Genomic DNA, 18,097 nt, shown 5'->3' on the forward strand with positions numbered 1-18,097 from the left:
GGCCATTGCAACCCACAGCTTGCACACGTAATCTGTCTGATGGGCGGCGTGACAGTGACAAAGATCACGTGACGTGACCCATCGCGTTACTAGTCGCTGCACTCTTGGCAGAGCGTCAATAATGACATGGACGACGACGTGATTTCGATAGCGTCGTCGAGTGGTTCTGAAGGGGGTGAGGGAACAAATCGGCGTGCAACACTTGACCCTATTATTAGGCGCGTCGTCGATGCACTGGGTGGTCTCGAAGATGGTGTGTACCGCATGGGAGACGAGGTTATGGGATGCTTGAGGGATCTAAAGAAACTATGGCGACTCGACGACTCGGACGACGAACGTACCGTTGCCCGTATCTTCTGGGAGACAAGAGTGCTGTCTAATGACCTGATACCCATCCTTCTCGCCACTGCTGGCAAAGGGCTCGTCGAAGACAAACGAGCCATTGCGTGCGCGGACTTGATGACTGCGATGACCTGGCCCATCGACATGGCAGAGGAACTGAAGGAGCTGGACGACGCGCGCGACAAGGGGACGGACTATACCGAGCTGACTTTCAGTCACCTCAACTACAAGGCAGCACTCCTCAAACCAGGCGTGATGCAGGCACTATTCGGTATTATGCTCCCTCCCCTATCGAAGCCCGTCAAGGAAAGAAACGAACGGGATGGCCAGGTCGTCAATGTGATTTTGCACCTCATACGCAACCTTGCGTTCATCAAGGACCTGCCAGTCAACCTGCACCTCAGCGGAGACCAGGCTGAGTATTCCTCTCTCCAAACCAAGCTCGTCAAGGCATACTCTGAAACGAACGTGCTGGATCTTCTTCTGACCATCGCTTCCAACAACGATAACGATCCATTATTCAATTCATTTAACACCTTGGTTCTGGAAATCTTCTATCTGTTGTTCAGGGGTCTTAAACCATCGACACTGGTGATCGATCAGACAAAGGTAGGACTCCATGTTACCCTTTCATTCACGCAAAACATGTGTTTAATACCACCGTCACAGCAACCAACACAAGATCTTAGACGCCTCCTGGCCGCGGAGGACAAACAGAAGAAGGACGTCGCTCGATATGCGTCCTCCCGGCATTCACGATTTGGCACGACGCTTACTGTGCAACTGAACCCGAAAAGGAAAACGCGGGATGCAACCCAGGAGGTGTCTGAAGAGCCTCAAGGCCCTGCATCTGCACGGCCGTTGGTCCTTCATCGCCAGGCAGCAATTAGCAAGGAATCCGGTGATGTGCTGGATATAGCGAAACAGAACAGATGGAAGAAGACCAACAAAGTTGACGAATTGACCCGCGAAGATGACCTATCGACGGAAGCAAGGATGGTCCTGCAGGGCTTCGCTAGGGAATTCGTAGAGTCCTGCTTCAATCGTGCGTGCCTCCGCGGCGTGGGGGCTAAGTTGGGTCGCTTACAATGTTTTTCCAGCCTTCCTGGCCTCCCTCCTTCAGGACATCAAACACGAACGACCGAAGATTACAGAAAAGGATCATCTCCGACTCTTGTATACCACCAAATGGTTACTGGAATTCTTCCTTGTGTCTAGATCAAGGGAAAATGCAGTGGATGGATCTAGGAAGTGGAGCCTTGGTTTGGTTGCCGAAGTCACAGACAGGAGTTGGATAGTCTGGGTTCTCAGACGCATGCGAGATGCTATGGATGAAAAGGTACGACATCATATTGTGTCACCAATGTCACCCCATTTCACCAGTTGATACGTGTGGCTTGCTTATCTACCTCTCACCTCAGCCCAAAATGTGGACCGAATTACAGGCGGGTATCGAATGCCTAACGCAGCTCCTTCTCCTGATCGACACCATGTCTTCGTCGGTAATTTCCGATTCCAATCTCGATGAAGCCGCGCGGCTGCTCCAACAACAACTTATCTATAACGGCGACGTTCTGGACATCGCACTGGACAGTCTGCGGTCTTTCAAGGAAGGCACGCAGTCGCTTGCCTATCTGAATGCCAGCGTGTACCTAGCTTACGCGCTTCTCCGCATGCTCGAGAAATGGGGGAAGCAGAATAGCAGTGCAATGTATGTGAGAAAGAAGAAAGTCAGCAAGAAGAAAGGGAAAGGCAAGTTCAGATCCGTCCAACACACGGTCCCATCAGTGACGCGAAGGTGCAGTCCATGGAACCACCGAGGACGACACCGTGCTTGATGTCGAAGAAGAGGCGGTAGACGAAGACAGCACAGAAGAAGTGATACACGAGACAATGTTCACCTTTGAAGCCTTCGAGATGGTGAGCACCACACAGCCTCCACACATCACTGCTGATAAAGATAACGTAGAAATTCGCGCACTCTGATGTCACTCGGACGCTATTGGCTTATCTTTCACGATACAAGGAGTTTGATACCCCTGAACTCATGACGAGGGTTGTGAATCTAATGCATAGGCAAGCTGTGAAGGTGAAAGCTGAGGGGCTCTACTTCAATGTGCGTGTACCGATCCTACACTGAAGAATGGAACTACATAGCACGTTTGCAGGTCTCAACACTCCAGCTCTTCAAGACAATTCTCGATGATCAACGATCGCTCCCGAAGGACAAGCCCTACAAGGACCTGGTATCGCTACTGACCTTCATCCTACGGAAATTCTTCAAAGCCCTAGATGAGGAGCCGTTCCTCGCGATGGAGGTGAGGTATTAATTTCTCCTATCTGAACACAACTGCATTTGGTTTACTTGCTTGCTTGTTTGCTTATCGAAGCTTGTTTGTTTATCAGGCACTGTTCCCTATGAACCGCGGACACTGGAAGCAGTACTCGAGCTGGGAACCGGAACGGAAATCAGCCCGCATACGCGAGGCAACCGAAGAGAACAGAAATTTCTCCACGGAAGTGCAAGTCAAGAAAGGATATTCTTGGAGCGAACAACTTGGTATCGCCGTTGCCGCACTCGTAGAGGACGGGAAAACTGAACTGGTGGAGTGGGTGAAAGACGTAAGTAAATTGCCTGTTTGCATCGTTCTTGGTTGGAGCAGGAATGAACGTTTCCGGTGAACCAGATTCTCGTGCTGGTCATTCGCCAGCGCCAACGGGTCGTTGAGGAAACGGATCAGAAGGACAGAGATGATGATGATAGAAATGCGGAAGATGCTCGAGAGCAGCAACCCATTGAGCCCTCCAAGGAGGCAATATCCAAGTTCGTGGACTACGGTGCGTCTCACGAGCCTCGAGGCATACAGAGAATTGAACTCACGCCAGCCATTCCTTACATCAACGACGAGCATGCGGACGCGGCGACCAAGAATCCCACGCTGAAACTCATGTTCCGCTTGCTGGGCTTCACCATCGAAGCAGAAGGTGCGGTATTTTTGCCCCTCTCCTATCCCATAGTTGACGCGGCCGCAGATGCGGAGGAACTACAATGGGTCGTTCCGGCCAAAATTGTTCCCTCTATCCTCCAGAACGGGCACAACAGCAGTCGACCAGTTCCTGCGGAATCCAATTGACCTCGAGGGAAAGAAAGCCAGCGAGTTGATAACCAAGAAAACAAGGAGGCGTCAGAGAAGACGATCGCCGACTCCAATCACAGATGCTGAACTTCCCGATGACGAGCCCAAGCGCAGAAAGGCGAAAAAGAAACGGGAAGAGAAATCCTACAAATCAGCCCAGTTCATTGAAGACAGCGACAAGGAATGCGGAGATATGGAGGCCTTCCTCGAAAAAGAGAAAGTTCTGCGTGAACGAACCGCCAAGGCTGCCGAGGAGAGCGGACGAATTGCGACGATGCGAGCAACCGGGACGAAGAAGCGGCGCAAGAAGGCGAAAGACGACTCCGGGTCTAAGCGAGCACACACAGCTAGCCTGGGTTCAGGAGGAAACCATTATGGAGAGTCGGCGGTCAGCGTGGACTCTGACGATAGTGGTATGGCATCGGATGAGGATCCGATCTTGAGATCCCTGCGCAGTAGCCGGTCACCCACACCCCCGCCGCGGTCTGTCCCCCGCCCCCGCCCCCAAGCCCCGTCCCAAGCCCCGGCTTGTCCAGAAGAAAACCAGTGAATCACAGGCGATCCGTATTTCAAGTGACTCAGATCAAGAACCGTTGGCGCAACAGCCCCCAGCTGGTTCGCGAACTCAACCAAAACGTCGCCTTGTACTGTCAGATGATGAGATGTAAGGTAGTCAATATGGAGTATTACGCTGGTATCGTCCGGACTCCTTCGGCGTAACGTTAGTTTTGATAGGCTGTTATCACCAGGGTCGTAATTCATCTCCACTGCATGACGATACAATGTCTTCAAAACGCCAGCGATGGGCCATCGCTAGAGACGACTGGTTGGGGAAGCGCTTGCTGGCGTTTTGGTGGGCCCCCAACGAAAAGTGATAGTATCTTCCCATTCACGAAGGAGGGCAACGACCGTCACGACCTGCCGCGTTGTCCGATCTGATCGGCTGCGGGGCGGGCTCGCCCTGTGTTATGATTGCCAGATTGGCAACCATTATCCGCTGGTCTTCCATTCTATCGAACAGCCCGTCTTTCGTCTTGCATTCGCCTTACTGTGATGATGAATCGTGATCGGTACGGCTCGATCAGTCCTGACAAGTCCAGCCCAGGTCTGTGGATTTCGTCGATAGTTGCGCGGGCTGTCACCGTCGTACAGGAACGAGCATTTTAGCGACCCGGACACGGTCCGGGTTTTCTATTGCTTGAGCTTGCTTCCGGTCCATTCCTCTTCATCACGGTCCCCCACGACCGTCCATAAATGGTTTTATGGCAGGGTTGCGCGGGCGTTTCGCTCGTTTCGTTCTTCGGCTCCCTTAGGGATTCATACCCGGACAGGCCCACATCCCCGAAGGGACCACAAAAAAAGGGGGACAAAGTGCAATCGTTGTCCGGTACACTGTCCGAGATACCAGCGTGCAATGGAACTCGGAACATTGTTTTGGAGTCGTCGTCTGACAGTGTCTGACTGGCCCAGAGGCCGCCGATCTGTCAATAAAACACTGTATAAGTACATAGCAGATGCGGCCGTGTCTTACCATCAAAGTTCACGGCCCACTGGTTCCGTCTTGCTTTTCTGAGAAAGCTCAGCGCTCAGAAACCAACCCAAAACTCTCCTCCTTTTCAAAGACCCTTCTTCTTTCTCAGACTAAGTACATAGTTCCGGACAGACCAAGTGGCCGCTGGCCAATAGGAACTCTAACCGTTTGACGCACTGACAATTGGCAAACCCCCCTTGCACTGGCAGGGGAGCTCCACGCCGCCCGTGTAGTACTAGCGCAGCAAAGCCTGTAATGGGATGGGATGGAAGCACAATTGTCATGTAGCGGGGCCTTTTAGAAGCAGAGATAGCAATCATGAACGTGTCCAGCGCGCCCAGCGCCGCCCGAGCCAACACCGGGAAACCTGATACGCCCGACAGATTGACCACGTCCCATCAAGGGTACATCAAGGCCCGTCGCCCTAGGGAGTCAGCATAGCTAAAGTGCTGTCCAGGGCTGCCTGTGGGCCCACCAACCTACCACCTTAGCGAAAAAGAAAGAAAAAAAAAACATCTAGGTGAGTAACTGACAGTTATCTAAGTGCCGCATCGGCAACGGTGTCTTCCCGTCACGCCGCCCCATCAAGGTGATTGGATTTGAACTTGTTGACCTTCCTATTTCGTCCAGAATGATGGTCGATTCGGTTTCAGACTGCCTGAGAAACACAGCGGATACACGCCGTAAATGATCTATCTCATGATCACGGTGAGTCCATTCATGAAACTTGTCTATAGTAATATACTGTCATCTGGTTCCGAAAGGGTTTCTTGTACCTGTCAGTTGGCATGCAGGCCACGTTGCATGTCATGGTGAGTTTGGCTTTTGCTGTCGCTCCCCCGGTGAGTGGTAACTTGTAATAGAATCCTATTGTCTGATACAGAACCCTACAATGCTATCGATAATCGGGCGTCTTGTGACCCATGTCCGGAGTTGTGGCGTGCGGCATGGATGAAAATCTGACGATACGTTCATGCCCTTTGATGCTATGTACTTTACGCCAAGCCCCCCAATCATCAAGCTTCATATACGAATAAGCGTGTAGCTGCACATAACGTGGCTCATTTGAGCCCATTCACCATCGCAATTACTCCGACACGACATATGGCAGTACCCGTCAAGATGTCACGGACAGGTCGTTTCAGAAGACGGCAGAACACAATCCATCTCGGCGCCTTTTCATTTGATGGCGTACGTACTCATCGTAAGTTCAGTCAATTGCGTCCGCATTTCATTTCGCCGGCACCACTGCTTCAAATTGCTTTACCTTGGTTTGCTTACCTCACTTCCCAGATGGCTGCGCGGATTCGGACACACCTGTGCATACCTACTGTTATATGCATAAATAATCTCCTTTTATGCCGCCATATCACGGTCCTGTCGTTCCTGAAAGGTCAGGCCATTAACTGGCACCAGGGAATTCATTCTTGACACATATCGACCAGACCTGACATCCTTTGAGCAGATACTGCTCTCCCCTTTATCTTCGACTAGATAAATCATATTCTCCACACACCTACCATATACATACTAACGATCCATACAAAGTTGCCGGCGCTGTGCACAATACATTTGCCTTGAGCTTCCCATGAGGCCTGGCTTGATATCCCATAGATGGTTAAATTGATATCTGGCAACTGAGCGCTGGAGCGAGTCGCCGTTGGATTTCACAGAAGCCAAAGTATTGAGGCAAGCACCCAAAGGTGTATGTTACTAGACACGATGGAGAAGAGGTATGGGCTCTACATTATAGTCTGCCCTTGTCGTCACACATCAGCATAACCCTGGAGAACGCGCGGACATACGGGCATAAGCAAAAAGCGGAGGGTAACGTACAATGCAGATCGTCGGCTCGGACGATCGCGAACCCGAACTTGGGGGCGAAGAGTGCTTTCTATTTCGATCATTTCTAACAATGGACAAGTGGGGACTCTGATTTGCACACTAGAAAACTATCGACAGACGGCTTTTCCACGATAACAGTGTCCTTGCCTGAAGGGCCTTAGGAAGTTGTGCTACTGAACACGTAGGTGGCAATTGTCTGCATGCTGACCACATACCTTTGTAGCGTGTCAATCCTGTGCAGGAGATTACAGCTCCACTTACATGGAAGGCAGTCTGGGCAGGATCACCACTGAACGTTCACGCCTCACCTTGACAGTATCTGATAAAGCCATTCACATCGGTTCCATTGATGGCAAATGAGAACCCCGCGTGCACGGTCGACAGATAACGACAAGCATTCGGAGCGCCAGTCGCCTCGAGTTACCTGATGGACCACTAGCTTCCCCAGCCAGTTGGTGTGTCAATGATGGTGTTGTCCAGCCGATAGGGTGAGATGCGGCGTAAGTCCCTTTGGAAGGGGGTTGTCGTCGCAACTGCACCAACAGTTAATATGGCACAACGCAGATACAGCGCAGGTGGAGTGCATTGTATTCATGACATCCTGATCACGGCGATGAAAACAAGGTTGCAAGGGGAACCCAAGGGAGAAAAACAGTTCTAAATAGCACCAATGCATACAAGACTCGCTGGATATTAGCATGAAGTGTCAGAGAGCGACTGCGCAAGGCCAATCAGCGGGAACCTCATCGCTCGATCGAGCGATCTCATTAGCACAGCCTTCTGCTGCGTGAGAGACTCGGAGTGTTGCACAAATGGATATAAGTGTTAATAGCGGCAAAGAAACCACGCGCGGGTGATGCCGACTGTCGGATTGAATTGTGGTTCTTGGCAAGTTGTCGGCAATGTGGCTGATCCAGATGAGATCGATGTTCTGCCGGGGGAACGGACAACAGCCATGGACCCGTGAGGTGGATATGGTGTGCACGACAGAGTTGACATGCCAGGACATTGAACCTAGATTTGCGTGGATGGATGCCAGCTGCCAGATGGGGGACAAACAGAGAGGGCCATAGATTGTGCACGCATGCGGGAAATGGCTGCGTTGTGATATGTATGGAAATAACAAGGCCCCGGCATACACGGAGCTGCCACGAATTCAGTAGGTGGTAGGGTCCGGCACACTTCAGAAAAGTTGTTTTTTCCTTCTGCTTGTGATCCTCTTTGTCTGCTTGCAGGTGGTTGTAGTGCCAATACGGGAGGGAAGGTGGGGTCCAGTGAACACGATGCACATTCGAAAGGATGGGAAAGCGCTGATTTCATCGAAACACTATATAGATAAGAACGAGAAAAACCTCAGTATTGGAACGGGCCGCTCTCCGTCGTAGACGGCTCGTTGAGTTATAGATACGTCGTGAGAGCGGATCTCAATTCCTCAAAGCGTGGGTGAGAATAATGGAAGGGTAAAAAAAGAAGGAAAAAAAAATTCCGCTCCTATACTCGTATATTCAAATTATTATGTCGGGTCATAACCGGAGTAGACGGTGGAGAGCTGCCAGTCCGGTCCTGTTGGGGTGGAGGCGGAACCAGATAGTAGTGCTACCAATGGGGCATACCGATGGAACTGACCCCGTGATCAACGATGCATGATGGTGGTGATAACCGCGTTGATCAGCCGCCCGACACAAAAAAGGAAGTTGGGAGCTATTTGACGTCAAGTACATATGCAGATATGCAATGAGGGTCCTTCCCTCTGCCTGTCTTTAGAGGTCCCTGGACGTGATGTGATTGGCCAGTCAGTCTCTGTCAATGCGGATAAACCGTCTACGGTGGCTGATAAATGAAACGGTGAGCATGTCCGCAGTGCAAGGCGTGTGCAAGGGTGCGCCAGCCTCGTGGATGGGTGGCTCTGAGTGGAGCAGGAGCGGAGGCGGACAGAGCGCTCGGTGAGGGAAGGGAGTATCGCGCGAGTTGTCGCGGAGTTTCGGAGAATGAAGCAGGACTCGATTTAGGGAAAGGCGGAAGCAAAAATAAAATAATTTGTTGATCGGGGATCAACAAAGGCACACAGTTCTGAGGCACGGCGGCATGATGCTAAGCGGCCGCAAGTTGCCGTATTTGAACGTGTGGCCCCCACTTGTGAAAAGGTGAAAAAATGAGAAAAAGGTACATGTATTTTTTTTTTTACATATTGCAGTCTTGACCAGCCGTTTACCATATGTTCGAGTGGGCAGCAGTTTTTTTCCCTATGGAACAGGAGAACTTCTTGGGTGAGAACTTCTCGAATTCGAATGAGATCTGAATGCATCCACGACAGGAAGGAGCATTTTTTTTGCCACCTGCAGGGTCGACATGAAGCTGGACATGTCGGTCGGCTGACGATGACAAACCGAATAATATCGGAATCCGAGGCTCTTCTCTTATTTGGCATAGACTGTTTCTTGCTTGCCTTGTCCAATCCAGACGGACGTGTGGGCGTCTGTTTATCTTGTCATTGTCATTGACTTACCCAACTTATAATAACTCGGCCCTCTCTTTTTCTTTTTTTTTTCAACCCCGACCACCTTCGTCTCTGTCCATCCTCTTACGTGATAACGTTACATGTCCTCTATGGCACACCCATCCTCCGAGTCGGTCTCGTCACAACAAGCTGATCGACCAGAACGCAGCCGTAATGCAAAGGCCCAAGCCCGCCACCGCGCAAAGCGCAAAGCATACATCGAACAGGTAAGTTGTCGTCGACAATCACCAATGGGTGTCGTCAACACGTTGTCTAGCTCGAGCAAACCGTCACAAAGCTACAGACGGCGTTGGGCTTCACGCCCGACCAGGTAGCCGCGCTACCTCCTCCCCTCGTCAAAATCCGCGAATTGGAACAGGAAAATAACCGTCTTCTGAAAGAAAACGAGGAGATGAGACGTCTCCTCACAGAGTCCGACCACAGACACCACATATCTGCCGACTATCGAAGGCACGCACTCAGTTCCTTTCATGACGTCCGCAGCTGCGACCGCGATTTCAAGAAACGGAAAATGGATGACCTCTATATGGTATGGTGGCACTCACTGGTCTTGTGCTCGAAATGCTCACTCGATCACAGCAGGCGCCAGACCCATCTCATCCCGAGACCCTCACACGGCCACCGCCATTAACGATCCCGCAACCGCTCTCGCATCAGCAATACAGCAGTATTCCCCCCCATAACTCTTCCTCTGCTCATGGCGTGTCCGGCACCGGCTCCTCTCTCTTCAATCTCCATGCACCTGCATTCCACCACCAGATGCCCAACACCCCCTCTGGCTCGAGCTCGACTTCGAGCCCTCCTTTTTCGGCGAGTGTCAGTTCCTCTTTAGAGTGACGTCATGTCCGTGAGGACCATAGAATCTAGCATTGATTTTTCCTTCTACCAGCAGCCTGCCCAAATGAATCATTCCTCGCACTCACCCGCCAACAGTCGACCAAGTTCTATGGCCCACCCACTCCCCAACAATTACCACTCCAGCTACGGGTCCGTAAAAGTGGAAGATGATCAATATGGCGTAAGTAGTCCTAACGACATCGTTGTAAGAACTTGTTACTGACCCATGTATACGCCGTCAGTCATCCAACAACCATCACAACCATCACAATAATCACAATGGACAGGCTAACCACTATCACAACACCACTCTCCCCCCATTTGCCCAGGCAGTTTCTGAGACTGGTGACATCGACAGCTGGCATACATACTCGGCTGAGCGTGCGCAGGTCCACCGCTGAATGCCACTACGGATACTGGTGCTTGTCATGTTGACCATGCCTCTCATATTCCCTTCGTCGCTGTCATTTGCGTGCTGGCCTGACAATTGTAGAATATACCCGGTTTATTTTGTTATCGCTGCAACTCGAAATCGCTTTATCGTCGCATCTTTTCTCTTCCCGATAGACTGCCCCATTGACATCATAGGTTCCTGACTAATAGGCTCTCTTTTTTATTATTCTTTTCTTCAACTGCCGTACAAATTTTTTCTGCAGAACATGCATGTATAGTACTCCCCCGCAAGTATAATCTGTACATAGTTGGTCGTCTTGAATCCTGGAAATGCAATCAATTGGCACGATTGACGAGAACGTGAATTGATGATCGTGGGGAAACGGACAAGTCTTCGATCATATTTTGATGGCAGTTGGGTAAAATGCGCATGTATTGCCTGTGACATTATGGCAATAATTTTGCCTTTTCGCTGGGAAGATCTGAGGGGATGCATTACGTACCCAGTCGACTCAGCGAACATTCGATGAGAGGACTCGCGGACTGGCGCCGTCTATGACATGGCGGGGTTGACTGGTGAGCGACACGTTAACTTGATGAGCAGTGTATCAAGGGTACGACCTGGTATGACAAGTTCAAGATAGCTTGTATCTTCTGGGGGAGGAACTTTCTGATGGAAGACGTACGGGCGGAACCGACCGACGAGCCACGGCTGCTCGTTTGTGGAGTTGATGTGGAGGGGGAATCTTTTAGCGAGTCGTTTTCCCGTGCTAGTAGGCATCTCCTTGAATCTGCCTCGTCTATTTCCTTCTTCCCTCTCGTTTTTTTCTTGCCAATGGAACCCCCCGCCATCCGCAGCTACCACAACGCATACATCGTGTTGCAGGGGAAGCGCGGAGAGATGCGTTGTTGCCAGGTATATGTACTACGATGTAGGCTGCCGGGTCTCAGCGATTCCTGGATCCACGGAGTCGACTTCGTGCGAACCTCTTTCTAGTGGGCATTCAGCTACCCCCAAGTTCTTTCCAGTCACCGGATCCGGCTCATGTGTTTGTGAGCCTCGCTATCACGGCCGTCCCCTGCTTCCCTCTAGTGGGTGGTGTTATTTTCAGGAATTATTTCAATTTCCAATTGGGATCGTTATCGCAGAAATCCCAGGCTGCACGCAGTTGGTCCATTCTCCTGAAGGATATTCCATCCCGTTATATAAATCTCCTCAGATCTCACCACGTATATGCATCCGACAAGACGCACAGGTAATACCGACGAAAAAAGGGAGGGAAAAGCGGAAATATATTAATATATTGCGATCATGCTCTTGTTAGGGTCGTCAAGCTATTCCGTCCGTGCGCAGCGGATATCGCTGATGGGAGCTGTCAATGTTTCAATTTCAGCCTGATATGATACATATTGTGGTACAGTGCTGCATTTCGAAATTTTTTTGTCATGATGTCGAGCTGATACGCAGGGTCTCGGTCGCACGGCGAGCGGTGGTTGTTTTGATGGTGTGCGTATCTTGTATCCACTTGCGCTCGGACGCGTGGATGTAGCCGCGATACGCCGACACCGATTCGAATGACCTCCGATACGTCGATCGACACTACGGTCGAACCCCGCTTGTTAACGCTTGAGTAGCCAATGTGCCACGGACGTGCCTGGTCTCGCTTTAGTGCGATACGAAATTCTCGGACGCCTTTATGACTTCTGCCGTCGACCCGCCTTGTTCGAGAATCGAACAAAGTCGCTGAATAACGCTTGATTCCTACCCGGGCGACCCATCAACTGGTCTTCCATTTAGAAATTCCTTGCTTGTGACTTTCAATGCGCCATTAAATTTTGCTGCGTTCGGAAGGTGTGGATTTCCGCTTTGTGTCTGGTGGCTGTGGTTGTAAATAACCTGGTGGACTCTGCGCCACTCATGACCGTTGTTCTCCGGTCGTCCACTCTGCTCTGTGGTGGAACTGTGGCACGACAATGAGCCACCCTGCCTTTGGGTCGACATGTTCACCATACATACGCAAGTGAGGGTAACATTGTGGTGGCGAAGCTAAAAGCTGTCGAATCCTAGTTTCTTGTATCAACGTTTCACCTTTAGGCACCACCCGAGGACATCGGCATGCCAACTATCGAACCACCGGCAGACTCGCAAAAGCCGACCTGTCGAACGATGGCACGCATCTCCTCGGGCACGTTCCCCGTCTCCAGGGGGTACCGTCTCAGGCAGATGCTGTACAACCCTTGGAGCGTTCCGAGAAATACAAACTGCGCCAGCAGGGCTGGTGGCATCGAACTTGATGGAATTGACGAAATTGGACTAGTGGGTTCGGGCGGGACCCCGGACGATATCATTCCACCTATGCCGTTCGACGACGCCCCTGTCTACGCAGATACGATGGATCTTAGCGGTAAGTTTTACATATTTTTCTTCTTGGCTGGCTGTGCGTACAGACAGCTATTCTTTACTGTTTCTGTTTTCGTTGTCTCGCTTCAACATTGAGTATTTCTTCCGCGGAAAATTTTTTAACTTCTAGGTTCTAGACGCCTGATTTCGAAATATCTTGTGCTGACTGAATTCTTTTCTGATATGTCCAAAGCTTTGTCATTTCATCAGTTCTGGGGGTGCCTCATTACTCCGGAGAACGTAGCGGCCCAGATCCAAACCGACGATATTCGCTACCATGCCTGGGTAGCGGCAATGAAGGTGGTCGAGCAAGACCGGTGTGTAATTTGATATATCTGATGATCCAGCTACGGTTGCCCGCTGATGCACGTTTCATCATTGCATTGGATTGTGCTGCATTCAAATCCCATTTTATTCCCAACCTGGGCGCGCTCCGCTGAATACATCGAGCAAACAATAGTGAATGGCACAAAGCCCGCGCCCGTTGCAAACATACGCATACGCTGCTGGATGCGACGATGGACCAGTTCGTGAGTGGCCCTCTATAAACGGCTATATGCTCATTGCTCTTCGGAACTCATGTATTTTTTTTCCCTGATACGGTTTACCGCTCCACGGCGCTTGGAACCCTGGCCCTTACCTTCTGCGGTTCCTACGCCCTGTCTTCGTCTATGAATTATTTGATTACGTGAATAGTTCATCGAGCTCAGTCTCGCACTTCTGGACCTTTGCCCAGGCCCCGTGGTCGTGTTTGTAGATCCTCGATTGCACGATAATGCAGCGGCGATGGTCGACAGGGCGCAACATCTGGTCGCTTTGTTCGACAAAGCGAATGTAAGGCGGTGGAGAGTCATCGTGACTGTTCGTCGTTCCATCTATACACGGCCGGGTTGCCTTCGCTAAGGGACTTGTTTTTTTTCTTCTGTGATTACAAACAGTTACCTGCGACGGAAGACGGACTCCGTGCTGCGACTGTCCTCACGGAACTCTCGATTCAAACCAACCTCTCGCTCGTATCTTGCCTCCCACATGCTGCTGCATGCATCGAAACCGGTGCGAAGATGCTGACGATGAGCGTCGGAGGCGTGAGTTTTTTTTCTTTGGCAGCCATGTTTTCCGATAATTTAGGGATTCTTCCCTCCCGCGTCAATGCCCCAAACGCAGATCTTGGAGTGGTACGAGCAACAAGAAAAGTTGATACCAAAAATTACGGCGGACCACCCTGGGATTGAGACAATCCAGACATGCACATCATATATACTTCACAACAAAGTGAATAGCACACTCACGACCGCTGATGTACGCAGTGTACGTGCAAATTCACCCTTTGATGCTGTTTCATCCAATTTATTCATGTACTGGACTTGGTTTAATTTTTTCTCTTTTACCTCCCGCAGTGGGCAGAATTAAAACAACTGAGCGGTATCGGTGGCGCAGCACTCACTGAAAAACAACTCGATCAGATCCCTATGCGCACCCTCACGACGTGGTTTCCCCGTTCCAACGATACTTCCCGTAGCACGATAAACGCGCGCGCAGCACCGTATCCTACGCGCTACCTCGAGTCACAGTGGGGATTCTTAATGTCGCACTTTCCCGCGGAGTGTCGAAGCCTCGTCTCTGCGGTTCTTTATGTCCGTCTGGGACAGATGAAGGTGCTGATGGAAGAAATAGAGGGTGTTGTGAAAGACGAATTGAGGCATCGGGTAAAGCTCGTGAAGTTGGACCTGAAGGCGATGTATGCATTGAAACCTTGGGTGCCAGAACCGGCCTCGGAAGGCGCAGACAAAAAGAAGTCTATGAGGAAACTGTCAAGGTCACCTTCGTCCTTATCGGCGCTCAGCTCTTGCGCATCATCTGTAACGCATTCTGGTAGTCGCGAGAAACCCCGGTCCTCGTCGGTATGCAAGGAGAATACGACACCTTTGGTCGAGGGTGTAGACTATTTCTAATCTTTTCATCGTTACCCATCCCGGCTAAGCTGGACTAGTGACCGGGATGATGGCCATATTATAATTTCTGTAGCTTGGTAACTTCTCGTGGGGCACGTTTACTTCTAGCATTCATTACTTCATTTCATCGCTCGTTTTATACGTATGTCGACACAATAGTTCGCTTCCTATGTATTCTAAGTCTCATCACCGAACTTCTCGAACAATATCATCTATTCAAGTTGCATGCTGCGCACATAGACCGAACTTTGCGGCACCGTGTTTGATCTAATGACCGCGCCAGCACGTCCCATTAAAGGCGCTGATTGGCAGGCCGAAGGAGCACGCCTTATCGGCGACTAGGATGAAGTCCCGCTCAAGTTCCACTCTCTGAATTGTTTGTCCGCTTGGCGATCCAATTATATATTGGTTTTGGCAATACCAGGGGTGGTGGACATTACGCGCTGCCTGTCATTATTTTCGCAGTCGATAGGAACGACCGAGAATTGTAGGCAACCCTAAGAGCCAGAGTCGGTAGCATTTGTTGGTCATTTGCCATCCACTAGAAGTTATTACCGCTACTCATCAGAGAACGCAATAAATTGAAGCCCAGAATAATTTCAATTGGGTCTGAAAAAGTATCCGACAAAGAAATCCTATCGTTCCCCACGCAGCGCACATACAGAGCGGCATCGCGCATGCGCAAACGCGAGCTGTCTTCTATGTATTTTTCTTCTTGGCCTCAGTGGCTGTCCCCACTTTCACCAACTTCGACAACCTAAACGCCATGTCCACTGCGATCAAGAGAGGTATCACCAAGAAAGGTATATAGCTTGACAGCAGTAAAATCCGTTGGAAAGACGTGACAGAGTGGATGCCTGCGGCGACAGTTGCCGGGCTTGTGGTTGGAGTTGACAGCAGAAGTGCTAGGCAGGGCAGGACCGTGGTAGCTGTGGAAGCGCCGTACATGATCAATAAGGGGTATATGCTGGGCGAGTCTAGCCAAATGGAAGAACAAATCAGTAAGAGGAGGCAACACGAGGGCGCCACACACCTTGCCATAGTTTGAAGGCGCCAAGGACAAAGACGGGTAACTGAAAGAAACTATTGGAAGGAAAATGAAGTAGAATTCGCCCGACCATGGTTATCATCAGGGACATGGACGGCGACCATGTACTCACGCCTCGAGGTAAAGGAACAGCTTGAACCACGCAAAGTCACCCGGGGAATAACCAAACACACCCGCAATGAGTGGGTCAGACGAAAAACTGAGGTAGATGATAGGAAGGGCTTTGATTGGAGACGGCACGGCCCATTCGGGGTATAGAGCTTGACAGTCCAGCAGGAGTGTCGCAGGGATATGGATCTGCGTTGATGGCCGTAAACAACAAAAGAATACGAACCAAATAGTAGGAAGATTCACCAGAAAGAATGAAAAGTAAAGCAAATCCAATGGACGTGATCTCAGAGGTCTTCGTTGCGCCATTCTGACGACTGGGGTTCCAAGGCAACTTGAACGTATTTGGACCAACCACCTGTATAAACAACCTCGCAATGTTTCTGTTTGGTTCCTTCAGAACTTGGACAGTATCCCACTGCACATTCGTCAGGGCTGCTGGAGGTATCGATCCACCAGGGGACCAATCTTATGTATGTATGTCAAGGAATTGGCCCCTCAGGAACTTGTATGTAATTGGGATAACTGTATGCCTCTGCAGGGTTGCGATGCACGAGTTCCTTCAGCATCCTGGCATGGTAAGAAAGCCTATCTTCTCCACCTTTCTCTCATCTATGTCCCATTTCTAGCTTTCCGAACCCCCTTTTCTGTCTTTTCACTGATTCCGCTGTCATTCCATTTGAACTTCAATCTCTAGGTTTTCTTCTTGCATGCCCATGTAGAGAAACATAACACCGGATGGCCACGTATTCTTCACTGCAGCATTGGCTGAAAGCATAGCAGATAATGGGTATGCATGTGGATGGTAGGGGTCAATCACTGTACTTGGGATGATAATAACAGAAAGCAACCTGAACATCTGGTATCTAAAGTGGGGTGCAATGGTAAGTCAGCTTTGGTGGGGGGGGATGGGAACAATTTCTTGTCCTCGAATTGTTGACATGCCAACCCTTGTGGTACATGACTTCAATGTTGACACACTAACAGGTTTGATACTCCCTGAAAAGCAGTGTGTGAGGGGTTGTAGTTAGCTATCAAGTAGGATGGCCCAATCAAGGAATGATCATTTGGTGGTTGGAAGTGATGGAGGTAAGTTTTTCTTTCTTTAATCTTGTGAAATACCAATGCTCCAAGATCTCTGACCTCATGACCTTTGAGGTCCCTCTCTGCAGAGTGTACTACATTAACATGTACAGTTCTAGCTTGCCACAAACTAGCAAACTGTGCTCTTTTAAGAGCACATTTGAAAGATTGCAATAGAGGATGCTAAGGAGGTCAGTCTACTTTAGGCTCACACTCCCTGTGCATCTTTGCTCACATATACCTCAAGTTCCTCCAGGTTCAGCCATTGTCTATCTGTTATGTTATGATTGCAACTGCTCTACTTAGCTAGGGCAATTGACAGGGTGTGCTATGCACAATTGACCTTGCATTTCATGATTATGAGCTGCATGACATCAAGTTTCTCTTATTATTGAAGGTGTGCAAAATGATCTAGACCATTCTCACAATTAATTTACATTCCACTCAGTTGATCCTTGTGTTCAAATCTGGAAATCAAGAAGAGCTGATAGTGCATGCAGATACCAAGCAATGACAATGGTGATGATGATGATTACCCACCTTTATACCCAGGCATGTACCTTGTGCAATGTGGACATATAAGTATGTGTCCTGGGTGACCAGAGCCTTTGCATGCCTGATCAATGGTATCACACATATGTAATTTCCTTTCTTCATGTACATGACTCCTTGTACATGAGGAAAGGAAATAACAGATGTGTGATTGTTGGAACAAAACAAGCCCTGTCTTTGGTGGACTTGGGGCATGTGACTGCTTTGCTTACATAAGCCATGAACACACCTAATAGTAGTAAATTTTACCTTAGTTCCTCAGTCTAACCCTCTGTGACCAAAGATAAGTCATCATTGGTAGGGGGGATGGGAACACCTTCTGACCTCCTGGCCTTGTCATCAATGTCCCC

General features: G+C 50.0%; 4 protein-coding genes across 4 annotated transcripts; 3 read left to right on the forward strand and 1 right to left on the reverse strand.

Moving 5' to 3' along the window:
- Positions 1 to 126: 126 nt before the first annotated feature.
- Positions 127 to 4,147, forward strand: F5J12DRAFT_904355 (timeless protein-domain-containing protein; the record flags this gene model as incomplete). Its single annotated transcript, XM_051748514.1, has 13 exons — positions 127 to 951; positions 1,012 to 1,387; positions 1,443 to 1,681; positions 1,764 to 2,108; positions 2,164 to 2,262; positions 2,312 to 2,458; positions 2,511 to 2,660; positions 2,749 to 2,964; positions 3,030 to 3,180; positions 3,229 to 3,327; positions 3,376 to 3,455; positions 3,484 to 3,966; positions 3,989 to 4,147. The coding sequence occupies 13 exons, from the start codon at positions 127 to 129 to the stop codon at positions 4,145 to 4,147; spliced, it is 3,369 nt and encodes a 1,122-aa protein (XP_051602029.1).
- Positions 4,148 to 8,976: 4,829 nt separating this feature from the next.
- F5J12DRAFT_512260 (uncharacterized protein) lies at positions 8,977 to 10,944 on the forward strand. The gene is made up of 6 exons (XM_051739788.1): positions 8,977 to 9,018; positions 9,080 to 9,579; positions 9,630 to 9,902; positions 9,953 to 10,183; positions 10,266 to 10,391; positions 10,453 to 10,944. Exons 2-6 carry the CDS (start codon positions 9,454 to 9,456, stop codon positions 10,609 to 10,611), a joined length of 915 nt encoding a protein of 304 aa, XP_051602030.1. The 5' UTR covers positions 8,977 to 9,018; positions 9,080 to 9,453; the 3' UTR covers positions 10,612 to 10,944.
- Positions 10,945 to 13,703: 2,759 nt separating this feature from the next.
- F5J12DRAFT_717647 (uncharacterized protein) lies at positions 13,704 to 14,956 on the forward strand (the record flags this gene model as incomplete). Its single annotated transcript, XM_051741075.1, has 4 exons — positions 13,704 to 13,865; positions 13,943 to 14,089; positions 14,169 to 14,312; positions 14,402 to 14,956. Coding segments are annotated over 4 exons (1,008 nt in total), but the record flags the coding sequence as incomplete, so codon positions are not given.
- Positions 14,957 to 15,481: 525 nt separating this feature from the next.
- F5J12DRAFT_512416 (transmembrane protein 6/97) lies at positions 15,482 to 16,748 on the reverse strand. Its single transcript, XM_051739789.1, has 4 exons — positions 16,359 to 16,748; positions 16,117 to 16,301; positions 15,990 to 16,039; positions 15,482 to 15,933 (listed from the first exon to the last, which is right to left on the reverse strand). The coding sequence occupies exons 1-4, from the start codon at positions 16,419 to 16,421 to the stop codon at positions 15,656 to 15,658; spliced, it is 576 nt and encodes a 191-aa protein (XP_051602032.1). The 5' UTR covers positions 16,422 to 16,748; the 3' UTR covers positions 15,482 to 15,655.
- Between the last annotated feature and the right edge of the window lie 1,349 nt (positions 16,749 to 18,097).

Source organism: Pisolithus orientalis (genome assembly GCF_024613125.1).
Source record: "Pisolithus orientalis strain OTSU chromosome Unknown F5J12scaffold_7, whole genome shotgun sequence".
NCBI classification, from domain to species: Eukaryota; Fungi; Basidiomycota; class Agaricomycetes; order Boletales; family Pisolithaceae; genus Pisolithus; species Pisolithus orientalis.